The sequence below is a fragment of the Sinocyclocheilus anshuiensis genome, unplaced genomic scaffold (genome assembly GCF_001515605.1).
Source record: "Sinocyclocheilus anshuiensis isolate Anshui unplaced genomic scaffold, SAMN03320099.WGS_v1.1 scaffold627, whole genome shotgun sequence".
Taxonomy (NCBI): domain Eukaryota; kingdom Metazoa; phylum Chordata; class Actinopteri; order Cypriniformes; family Cyprinidae; genus Sinocyclocheilus; species Sinocyclocheilus anshuiensis.
The window spans coordinates 767,267-780,261 of record NW_015549703.1 but is presented as its reverse complement, the minus strand read 5'-3'; the positions used below and the strand labels follow the sequence as shown (position 1 = coordinate 780,261).

The 12,995-nt window shown below is 34.4% G+C and overlaps 1 protein-coding gene across 2 annotated transcripts in view; it reads right to left on the bottom strand.

Annotated features, from left to right (window-relative positions):
- Positions 1-380: 380 nt before the first annotated feature.
- Positions 381-12,995, bottom strand: part of pms1 (PMS1 homolog 1, mismatch repair system component) — a 27,225-nt gene continuing 14,610 nt past the window's right edge. The window contains exons 10-13 of one of the 2 annotated variants that reach the window (XM_016449951.1): positions 9,959-10,441; positions 9,602-9,732; positions 3,657-3,817; positions 385-911 (exon numbers count right to left, since the gene is read on the bottom strand). In XM_016449951.1, coding sequence (XP_016305437.1) covers positions 714-911; positions 3,657-3,817; positions 9,602-9,732; positions 9,959-10,441 — 973 coding nt within the window. In that variant the 3' untranslated portion in view covers positions 385-713. Of the gene's footprint in view, positions 912-3,656; positions 3,818-9,601; positions 9,733-9,958; positions 10,442-12,995 lie in introns of both variants that reach the window. The other variant, XM_016449952.1, reaches the window with a different exon arrangement.

Below are 12,995 nucleotides of genomic sequence, written 5' to 3'. Positions count from 1 at the left end.
GGCAAACCCCAGAGTCCATCCCTTTTGGCTTTATGGGCCCCTAGCGCCGACTTTCATGATCAGTATTTAAGGTGCTGATTTTTGGGGGAGAGTGAATTTACAACCACACTGCATTCAATTTTGTGGTTCACTGGCATCTGCTGTGGGGTCAGTAGTTCTGGCTTGTTTTCTTTTCTAATTAGAAGTCAACAAGGCAAACTTTTAAAGTCGAGTGCTTGCCCTTTCCTTCATTACCAGTAATGGCAAAACAATTTTCCCACAATAAATTAAGACAGAAAAGCAAAACATCACTGAAAAGTGGTTTCAAAATGTGTCATAATTGATATTCAAAACTTTTTTGCCCTCATAAAATCGCTCATAAAAATTAAGATCATTCATGACCCAGCGCTGTCAGATCTGGACTGAAGCAGCAATTTTAATACATTATAATTACAGTTATTTTATTTGCATATGGTATTATGAAAGATAAAATGTCAATGCGTGTGCATAGATCTTGCACGACATTCTGGGTTGAAACCACCTACGTAATACATATGCATTTTGATTAAACACTCAGAATCAGAATCACGTATTTATATCTCAACTCATGAATGAAAAATCGTAATTCAACAAGGCAAACATTTATTATTCCAAATGACAACTTTCATACTAGTATATGGTACAATAAATGTTAGTGTGAAAAAATGTGTTCTTATACAAAGTCCTTGAAATCCTTAGCAAGAATTAGACATGATTTGCAAAGCATCCTGCTCAGTTTCAGGAACAGTAACCAGATCGTGAAAAAATGGTCGTCTGTGAATGCAGGCCTGACTCTCCTCTTCAAGTTCCTGTTTCATTCGGCAAAGCGTGTTTGTAACATCAGCTCTGGTGAGGTTCAGTGGTAACTGTCTAGCTAGTCTCACAGCTTCACTCTGAAAGAAAAAGTGGGGGAAAGAGAGTTTTTAAAGCAAAAAGGCAGCTAAAAAGTACTAACTCGTGTCTAATATTAAAATTAAAATTTGCACATAATGAATGGGTGCCGTCAGAATGAGTGTCCAGATAGTTGATAAAAACATCACAATAATCCATGACCTGTGTTCATCAATTAACATCTTGTGGAGTAAAAATACAAGCCTTTGTTTTAGCGTTTTAACTTGCTTCCCATCATAATACAAGTCTATATTCCATAATAACGCTTTCACTGGTGAAAAAGTCTATCACCTGTTGGCCTCTCACAACAAAATCCATGTTTGTTTAGAACTGTTTCAAATTGTTTTTGCGTGTTAAAGGTTCTTCATCTGGGCATTTTTCTCTCCCGATTCTCCCGAACTTTTTTTTACTGTAGAAAGCAATATTATGGATAGAGGACTTATATTTTAGCCAGAAGCAAAAGTGAAGTTAAAAATGTCTTAGTGATGAATTTGTTTCTTACAGACATGCAGCTTTTCACTTCACAAGATTTTCATTGATTGACTGGAGGTGTGTGGATTACTTGTGATGCTTTTATCAGCTGTTTGGACTCTCATTCTGACGGCACCCATTCACTGCAGAGGATCCATTGGTGAGCCAGTAATTTAATGCTAAATTTCTCCAAATCTGTTTCGATGAAGAAACAAAATCATCTCGGATGGCCCGAGGGTGAGTACATTTTCAGCAAATTGTCATTTTTGGGTAAACTCTTTTTCTTTGAAACTCTCCAAATGTGCTCATACTGTATTTTGATACTGTGATGGCAAATTAAAGGGTTAGTTCACCCAAAAATGAAAATTAGCCTGCGTTTTACTCAACCGCAAGCCATCCTAGGTGTATATGACTTTCTTCTTTCAGACTAAAAAAAGTGCCTCCCCTTGCTCCGGGGGGGGGTGAACAAAGGCCTCCTGTAGCGAATCCATGTGTTTTTGTAAGAAAAATATCCATATTTCAAACGTAATAAACATTTTCTCTCACTTCTGCTGACTGTCGTATGCGGAAGCGTTCTGGCGGATGATGTAGGACGTATACGTCGCGCGTGCGCCTCTGAGATATGCTAGTCTCACGAGTTTGTTTTAGGAAGTTTCCTCTTGGCTTATATCGAAATCCTCTGACATTTTTCTTTACAAATACTAATTTTGTGCTTCTAATTCATGACCGGCATTTTGTTTTGTTCTCTCGCCGCATTCGTCACTAATCACGCAACGCTGACGTCCTACGTCATCCGCCGGAACTGCTTCTGCGTATGACAGAAAGTGGAAGTGATAGAAAAGTGTTTATTACGTTTGAAATATGGATATTTTTTTGACAAAAACGCATGGATTCGCTATAGGAGGCCTTCATTCACCCGCCGGAGGCGTCTGCGGCACGTTTTATTATGGATGTGCGTGCTGTATTTAACGTGTTTTGGACTGTTAAACAGAAACACCCGCCCACTACAATGATAAAGCTTAGAAGAGCCAGGACGATTTTTAATATAACTCCGATTGGACAGTTACACCTAGGATGGCTTGAGGGCAAGTACAACACAGGCTAATTTTCATTTTTGGGTGAACTAACCCTTTAAAAATGGATCATTAAAAAGTATGCCCCAAGGAGCATCTCTCACCTCTAGGTAGTTTGAGACTTTGAGAGGTCTACATTGCTCCACGGTTTTTGCATCCCGGACCTTTATAGCCTGCAGAATCTCCCTCAGGTCTCCTATCCCGAAGAAAGGCATGCAGTCGGCCATGCCCGTCACTTCAACATGCCTCTCAGAAGACGAGGAACCTGGCCAAGATAAGCAACAAGCAAGGATTAATAAACTCCAAGTACAACATTCTCCAGGAAAAAATAATAAATAAATATTGTGATTTACACGCTGGTTGGAAACCAAGTCAGGCGGGCATCGCACCAAATTACGCTATTACCATGTCTTTGTGGACTGGAAAGAAAAACCAAGGTGGAGGAGGTTTTCAACAGATGATTTAAAGATGATTGCTTTTCCCTAGATGCATCAAAGGCCTCCTGTAGCGAATCCATGTGTTTTTGTAAGAAAAATATCCATATTTCAAACGTAATAAACATTTTCTCTCACTTCTGCTGACTGTCGTATGCGGAAGCGTTCTGGCGGATGATGTAGGACGTATACGTCGCGCGTGCGCCTCTGAGATATGCTAGTCTCACGAGTTTGTTTTAGGAAGTTTCCTCTTGGCTTATATCGAAATCCTCTGACATTTTTCTTTACAAATACTAATTTTGTGCTTCTAATTCATGACCGGCATTTTGTTTTGTTCTCTCTCCGCATTCGTCACTAATCACGCAACGCTGACGTCCTACGTCATCCGCCGGAACTGCTTCTGCGTATGACAGAAAGTGGAAGTGATAGAAAAGTGTTTATTACGTTTGAAATATGGATATTTTTTTGACAAAAACGCATGGATTCGCTATAGGAGGCCTTCATTCACCCGCCGGAGGCGTCTGCGGCACGTTTTATTATGGATGTGCGTGCTGTATTTAACGTGTTTTGGACTGTTAAACAGAAACACCCGCCCACTACAATGATAAAGCTTAGAAGAGCCAGGACGATTTTTAATATAACTCCGATTGGACAGTTACACCTAGGATGGCTTGAGGGCAAGTACAACACAGGCTAATTTTCATTTTTGGGTGAACTAACCCTTTAAAAATGGATCATTAAAAAGTATGCCCCAAGGAGCATCTCTCACCTCTAGGTAGTTTGAGACTTTGAGAGGTCTACATTGCTCCACGGTTTTTGCATCCCGGACCTTTATAGCCTGCAGAATCTCCCTCAGGTCTCCTATCCCGAAGAAAGGCATGCAGTCGGCCATGCCCGTCACTTCAACATGCCTCTCAGAAGACGAGGAACCTGGCCAAGATAAGCAACAAGCAAGGATTAATAAACTCCAAGTACAACATTCTCCAGGAAAAAATAATAAATAAATATTGTGATTTACACGCTGGTTGGAAACCAAGTCAGGCGGGCATCGCACCAAATTACGCTATTACCATGTCTTTGTGGACTGGAAAGAAAAACCAAGGTGGAGGAGGTTTTCAACAGATGATTTAAAGATGATTGCTTTTCCCTAGATGCATCTCAATGAAGAGGTGAAATGTATGGAAAGGTCATCAAGGTAGCGCAGACAAAACATTTTCTCCTTCCCCATGCACTTTAAAACGAGATGCTGCCATTCCGAATCTGACTTGCCATGCTTACAAAATTATATTATTGTCAAAACGATACATATTGACTAAACACTCCAAAAGAGAGTCTCTCATTGCAAGTACTAAATTTGTATTATTTATTTCACCAGGGCATTGCTAAGTGGTTGCTAGGGTGTTTTGAGGAGTTGTTAGGTGGTTTCTTACTATAGGCCAAGTCAAATTAACGACCTTCACGTCAGTGTTATTGTAGTATTAATTATATACTATTATAGTATACTATGTAGTATACTAGTATACTATTACAGTATTGTAGTATTTTTCACATAATTCTGTTTACAGGCCAAATTCAGCAGTCTCTACACTAAAATGAAGTTGTTGTTTTTTCTTCAAATAGTAGAATGATAGATACAGCAGAAAGAAATAGAAGTAGAATGATAGTTCTTTTGAATTGCTTTTGAATTTACCATTTTGTAAACAGTAGTAGTTAGGCTAGTTAGTTAGTTAATTAGTTAGTTAGCTAAATAAATAAATAGACATTTAGCAAGCTTACATTTTATTATTATTATTATAGTTGTTGTTTAATATTTGAATATTTTACATTTTTAAGTTTCAGTAATTTTGTGCTTTTGTCTTTTTTATATTTTATTTTATATTTTTTATATTTCTAAATTTTATACCTTATTCATTTATTATGGTTTTAGTAACAATTTGATTAACTATAGTATTTGGGCAAAGGCCATGGTAAATTTTTCACCATAAATTGCTTTTGAATTTACCGTTTTGTAAACAGTAGTAGTTAGCTAGTTAGTTAATTAGTTAATTAGTTAAATAAATAAATAAATAAATAGACATTTAGCAAGCTTACATTTTATTATTATTATTATTATAGTTGTTGTTGTTTAATATTTGAATATTTTAAATTTTTAAGTTTCAGTAATTTTGTGCTTTTGTCTTTTTTATATTTTATTTTATATTTTTAATATTTCTAAATTTTATACCTTATTCATTTATTATGGTTTTAGTAACAATTTGATTAACTATAGTATTTGGGCAAAGGCCATGGTAAATTTTTCACCATAAATTGCTTTTGAATTTACCGTTTTGTAAACAGTAGTAGTTAGCTAGTTAGTTAATTAGTTAATTAGTTAAATAAATAAATAGACATTTAGCAAGCTTACATTTTATTATTATTATTATTATAGTTGTTGTTGTTTAATATTTGAATATTTTTTATTTTTAAGTTTCAGTAATTTTGTGCTTTTGCCTTTTTTATATTTTATTTTATATTTTTAATATTTCAAAATTTTATACCTTATTCATTTATTATGGTTTTAGTAACAATTTTATTAACTATAGTATTTGGGCAAAGGCCATGGTAAATTTTTCACCATAAATTGCTTTTGAATTTACCGTTTTGTAAACAGTAGTAGTTAGCTAGTTAGTTAGTTAATTAATTAGTTAGTTAAATAAATAAATAGACATTTAGCAAGCTTACATTTTATTATTATTATGATTATTATAGTTGTTGTTGTTTAATATTTGAATATTTTTAAGTTTTAAGTTTCAGTAATTTTGTGCTTTTCTCTTTTTTATATTTTATTTTATATTTTTAATATTTCTATTTACTGTAGCCTTATTGTTTTCAGCTTAGTTTTAGTAATTTTAGTACTTCAACTTATTTTAGTTAGTTGCCAATGCAGCATCTGTCATTTTTAAGTTTTATCCATTCTTTGCATTGTATTTTTAGTTTATTTTCATTTTTTAAGCTTCATTTCAATTGACAAAAACCATTGTAATAGTTTAGTTTTAGTTCATAACAACACTGCAAGTCTTTATGATTTTTCCCCAGCCATTTTATTATCTGCCAGGTGTAAATTTGATCATTTGCAAATATAATAGGCCACTTCTTCTCAACAAGCTGAACAATTTGAGGTATCATTCATATTGGTAGGACAAACGGTGCGGGGCAAGTTTTGTGCCAAAGTTTAATACTTTGGGGTTTTGAAAGGGCTAGAAATCTGGTGCATGTTTTTGCCAAATCCCTGGAAGTTGGCTCAGAAACTATTCCCTTTTGTAAAGGGCAATCTTTCTCCACAGCACCACACTTTAGTGCAAATCCACCATGCTGGCAAAAGCTCAGGCAGCGAGCCAGCTTCAGCCATGATGACCCTTACCAGTGCCAACACCACACTTTACAGGAACAGGGCTGAGGGGGAAGTCTTAAGTGCATTCCATAACAACAGGCAAAATAAGGTCAAATGAGGACTAAGATGGCAGCATTCTTATAGAGAGGACAACATTATAAAATAAGCTGATTCTAAACCTGGAAAAGTGTTTGCACAATATATAACTATTCATCAGTTATCTATTTTTTTACCCAGAGTCGGATATTAAATATTTGATTGCTTCTGCTTGACTTTTCATATCAAATTAAAGGGACAGATTAATGGAAAAGTAACCTTTTAGAGAAAATGTATTGAAAAGCACTTTTTCTTTAAGCGCGCATGACACCATCACAGTAGAGCATGTGCATTTATGCATATAAATGAGTTTATTTCTTTTAAACATACATATGCACTACCTTACACCAAATACACAAAATAATGTTCTTTTTAGCAACATCATATGACCCCTTTAAAACTAACACTTTTATTCAGCAAGGATGCAATAAAATGATCGAGTGACAGTATTGGTTGTTTGAATGACATCACATTTCCAAAAATGTCATTGAAAGAGTAATATTATGTTTATTACTTTGTAAGTTTTATTTATACTACCATTCAGAAGTTTAGGTTCAGTAAGATTTTTTTTTTTTTAAGAAATTAAGTTTTACTCAGCAAGGACGTGTTAAATCAATCAAAAGTGAGAGTAAAGACATTTATAATGTTACAATAGATTTCCATTTCAAATCACTTCTGTTCTTTTGTACTTTCTATTCTTCAAAGAATCTTGGATAAAATGCATCACAGTTTCCACAAAAATATTAAGCAGCACAAATGTTAATAAGAAGAATTGTTTCTTAAGCAACAAATTAGCACAGTAAAATGATTTCTGAAGCATAATGCGACACTGAAGACTGGAGACAGCCATTACAGGAATAAATTAGTTAAAAATAATACAACTAAATGTAATGTGTTATGTATGTATGCCATAAAATATAACAATAAATTGATAAAATATATTTTAAAAGAAAACAATTATTTTAAGCTGTAACAATATTTCACAATATTATTGTACAAATCAATACAGCCTTGGTGAGCATAAGAAACCAAACTTTTGAATGGTAGTGTATATTAATGTTATATATAAAAGTCTGGAAACCCATAAAGGTCTGATTTTATAAATCTGTACTGTTTTTATTCAATAAATGCATTAAAAAAAAACCCGAAAAACTAAGTTTGTGAATTGAAGAATTTTGGGATAAGCACTGTAAGAAATCAATAAGGCCTTTGTCGCTGTGTTATATTTTAAACATGGTCGAAGTGGCTCAAGTGGCTATTATATTGCTTACTTAAAAATACACTAAATAATAAGTGGTTGCATTAATATTCTTTTTACAATAGGTTTAAAACAATGTTTTCAGAAAGTGAGGTAACAATTATGTACTACTGGCACACTGACACTAGAAACCCCTGCAGTAACCTAACAGAGATGTTTTATAATATCAGAAGGCATCTGAAAAACGCACAAGAAAACATTTAAAGCAAACACATTACTTTCATTCTTCACTAATCAGACATAAGCAATTCTGTCAGAAATAATTGCCTGTAATCCTGTTATTCAAGCCGTTATATTTGACATTTCAAAACAATTTGTGAACTGTGGCATTAATGATGTCCAGTGGGTCCAACCTTTGTTAAATCAAATTGGCCAATCCTAGAGACCGTTAAACAGCATGACCCTTGAATTAATAAAGGCACATTTTCTCAAGAGAAACCTGGCAAAGAAAAAACAAACCATGTGTAGAAGTATTTCAGAATCTCTCCCACTACACAGCACATGATGATCATGAGGAGCAAACTCAAGCAAACGCACTTAATGACCATCTCAAAAACCCATACAGGAAGTGGACCGATCCCTTAGAATCAAGCCCCCTCTTTTTAAAACAATTTCATATTATACATGTGCCCACACCGAGCTGTGTAGGGGAAAAAAAGTGCTGACACAGCGCTTTCCACTTAAGCAATTTGTATAAACAATGACTTCATCACTCGACGCAGCAGGAATTAACGTCTCTAAGGTAACAGCAGATATTAAAAGTTATTAAAAACTACAAACTAAGCATTATCATCATCATATATTGGAAGTTGAATGATATTTTCCAATGCCTATAAAGAAGTAGTTCACTCCATTTAAAACGAGACCTTATGCAAATTGCACAAGTCCAGGGATGCATATGTAATGGAAAAGTGAAATGCAGACAATTTGGTGACAGACTCCAAAGCACCCAAACAGACCGTGAGTCCAAATCAAATAAAACAATTGGGTTGTGTAATGTCGAAAAACATTGTTTTTTTACATGATTATGACTCTCTTTTTAGAGTTTTATTTAAAAAACAGTTATGATTTATAAATGTAATATGTATTAAATGTAAATTTGTATGCTTTGCATGGGGGAGCAGATTGTTTTGAATATTGGAGTAGAAGTTGAGCTGATATAATGCCAATATTTACATAATATGATTTATTGACAGCAAACTGGATTCGCACGAAATTGCTGAAATTACCACTTATGTTTCAGAATATTTATCTAAAACTTGCAAAATGGGAAACTGAAACTGTTTATCAAACATCTGGCCAAACAGTGTACAATATTTCAGTCTATCACTAATTAAATGGAACATAAAAGAAGATATTTTGACTAAAAGAGGATATATTTGGAATATTACTGGTGAAAAGCTTAAAAGGAATGGTTAAGATTTGTTAAATGTTTTTAAAAGAAGTCTTTTATGTAAGGCTGTATTTATTTGACAATTTCAAATGTAAAACCGTTTTCTATTTTTATGTATTTTAAAATGCAATTTATTTTGGCAAATCTGAATTTTCAGCAGCATTACTTCAGTCTTCAGTTTCACATGATCCTTCAGAAATCATTCTAATATGCTGATTTGCAGCTCAGGTGACATTATTATGTGATCCTTCAGAAATCATTCTAATATGCTGATTTGCAGCTCAGGTGACATTTCTCATTATTATGTTGAAAACATTTGTGCTGCTTAATATTTTTGTGAAAACCATGACATGCTACAATTAAAAATATGAAGAAAAAAAAAGTTATTTTAAATTGTAATAATATTAATAATAAAAAAATATGGACTGTATATCAACACTCTTAAAACTCACAAACTTAGCAACATTTTTTTCAAACATGTTCTTTTGTGTTCAGTAGAAGTAGTAGTAAATGATGACAGAATTTTCATTTTGGGGTAAACTATGCTTTTTAAAAAATGAAATATTTCAAATGAATTTCAAAGTCTTTGAGCATTACCTGGAATCATCTTAATCTCAAAACCATTTGCCACAAGCCTAGGATCAGTAAAGTAGATGTCTCCATTGAAGTAGGCACTGTCTTTCTCCATGTTCAGGAGAACATCCATGTACTCTGGCCCACCAAGTACCCTGGGAAAGGAAGTGTATGTTACTATGCAAAGAATTATTAGATAGTTGATTAAGTATTGCAATTTAGAATAGAGGATTAATACAACTAGGATTAATACAGCTAACAATCCTATATTGTAATTGCAGATCCACGTTTACATTTTTTACATGTACGGTCTTTACAATTAGATTCCAGATTGTACACATTCAGAATGTCATCATTAGGTGAGAAAATGAGACAGGCTACCCATCTGTCAGCTGTACAGGGGTCTGCAGCCTCACGGTTGGAAGTATATTATTCTCCAGAAGTCTTTTAAACAGCAAGGCCTCCTCCACTCGAAACGGGTTCAACAGCATGAGCTTTCTGCCGCATAAAACGACCCAGGCACCGTGAGAAGCCAAGCGGTTTACAAGCCTGAGGCCCTGCGCACTTGAGCTGTTCTGGTAGGAGAGGAGGTTAAGACTCTGCTTGAGGGTTGCAATACTGAACGGGAGGGGTTTGGAGAGCTTGGCAGGGCTCCTCTTACTCGAGGGCTGAGAGGAGAAGAGTTTGTCCAGGGCCTGCTGGTTGGCGAGGGGGGCCTTGCGCTTCACGCCTTGAGCTTTGTTCAATGAAGACTCGGCGGCGCTCATCTGCTTCTTGCCCTCTCTGCACTGGCCGCCTCCCTCCGCTGCCCTCTTCCTTTGAAGGTTGTAGGCGTTCAGAGACTTTTCTGTCTTGCTTTCATACCTAAGATGGGATGTGATATGAGAACATGTATTCGTTACAGTCCCAGTTGTACATTTTGTATTTCCTTTGTGTAACTGTTCGAATGTGGTCGGAAGAAAAACACTTTGTGAGGACAAGGTAGTTGATAAACACTTGATCAACATTTTGGATTCAATTTGTTTCTCATGATCTTAAAAATGCTTTTATGTAGACAAATGGTTAAATGCTTAAAACAGGGTTATAATAATTAATTAAAACTAAAACAAACAAAAAATGTTTTTGTTACTTAAAATAAAATTGAAAAAAAACTAAAAACTCATAAAAATTACATTAAAAATAGTTCCCAAGGCAACATTTCTCATTTTAATTTAGTTGAACTTAATGTACCAAAATAACTAAAACTGAAATTAAAATAATAAAAACTACATACAGTAGGTATATTTTAACAAAAACTGATAGAAATTACAAAAATACACAACAATATTGCTACAAATTTAACTAAAATTAACATGAAAAGAAAATATAAAAAATAAACAAATTTAAAACAATAATACAAAGTTCATGAGGCACATGATTTTGTAATTTCCTCACAAAAAATTCTATCTATATATATATATATATATATATATATATATATACATACACACACACACATACATATATATATTATATATATTATATATTATTACTAAAATTTAAAAAAAAGAAACATTGCCTAAAAAGTATCCCAGAATGCACCCAAATGAAACAAACTGTGACAAGTTTTATACAAAATGTATAATTTTCACAAAAAAAAAATCAGTTTCTTTCCATACGTCCAGTTATTTAATATATGTATTGCTTCACTGTTATACTTATACTATATGTGGAAAATGGTAATAACAATAAAACAAACAAAAAAAATACAAAAAAGACGACAGATGGTTTGAAACACTGCTTTTGGTCCATTAATTTGCAGGCTGGGTAAGAATGAGTTGTGAAGAGGTCAGAAGTTGTGAATAATTAAATATCCTCAATTCACACAAGAAACCTTGATTTAATTTGCTCTAGTGATTCTAAGTGGACTGCTTTAAATCAGAGTGTAGAAAATGTGCAGAAACAGGCGAGATAAAAAACATCTGCTACCTGTGACCAGATGGGGGCCGGAGAGCAGCAAGGGAGGGGGGAGAGGGCCTGTAAAAACATGCAGCCCTGACCCTCCACTGGAAGTTTCTCGATGGGCTTGCCAATTAACAGCTGTGCCATTGCACAGAGCTTGCTACTGTACAATGGACCGGGCACTATTTCAAACGCACTGTATGGTTTCGGAGCATAAAGCTCGGGTGTAAGAAAAAGATACAAATGCTGATAAAAAAACCAGACCAATCAAGATGATTGCATGAAATGTGCTGAATGCAAGAGAAAAGCAGTAGGAGGCCAATGGGGGAAATAAATGATTTCATAATGGAGCAGAAGGTTGAAGCTTGAGGGTATCCCCTGCCATGTACACTGAAATGAGTTCTTGACCTGAGGGCTTTTGGACTGAAGTTTGCAGCTTGAACACAGTGAAAATGTATAAACAGGCACTTAACATTTACATATACAAAAATGGGAAAAAGCTACTAAAAATTAATAGTCTGCCACATTATTTTTCCAAGACATCTGACCAGCGCCACATACAATTAGTCTGACTTGTCTATATATACACTAGTGTTCAAATGTTTGGTGTCAATTAGATTTATTTTTTTTCAGCAAGGATGCATTAAAGTGATCAAAAGTGACAGTACAGATATTTCTAATGTTTCAAAAGATGTGACACTGAAGACTGGAGTAATAATGCTGAAAATTTAGCTTTGCCATCAAAAGAATCAATTACATTTTAAAATGAATTAAAATAGAAAACAGTTCTTTTGAATTGTAATAATACGTCACAATTTTACAGTTTTTCAACTGTAATTTTGATCAAATAAATGCAGCCTTGGAGAGCACTTTTCGGTTAGACGTCTTTCAAAAACCCACATAATTTTGCCAAAAAAACAAACTTCTCAACTGATGCTCATTTAAGCAACATATATCCAAGCAACATATAATTTGTTACATTATCAAAAATAAAACTCTTTTTTTTAATGCAAACATAAAATAGATTTACCATACGCACTGCCAGAACATCATTCCCCTGCAGGTCCAGATTCCCTAATAATAATGATAATAATAATTTGTATTATTATTATTTAACTTGAGGTTCCACTCTCTTTAACTGAAAAAGGATTACACTGATATACCATGATTTCCATCGGAAAGGGCACAGTTTTGTGAGCTACGTATAAAATGGGACTGAAACAAACCACAGAACATTCAGATTACAATACTTAAAGGTGACAGATCATGAAAATCTGACTTTTCCAGGTTTTAAGTGCTATAATCAGGTCCCCGGTGCATCTACCAACCAAGGAAACGTGAAAAAGATTAACCCAGTAACTTTGTTTTGGTAAGCCTTTTTCTGCAAGAGTCTGAAAAAATGAGCGCATCTGATTTCGCTCCCTTGGTGACGTGGCAAAGGGATCTCATTATAATATCACCGCCCCTTAATCTGTAA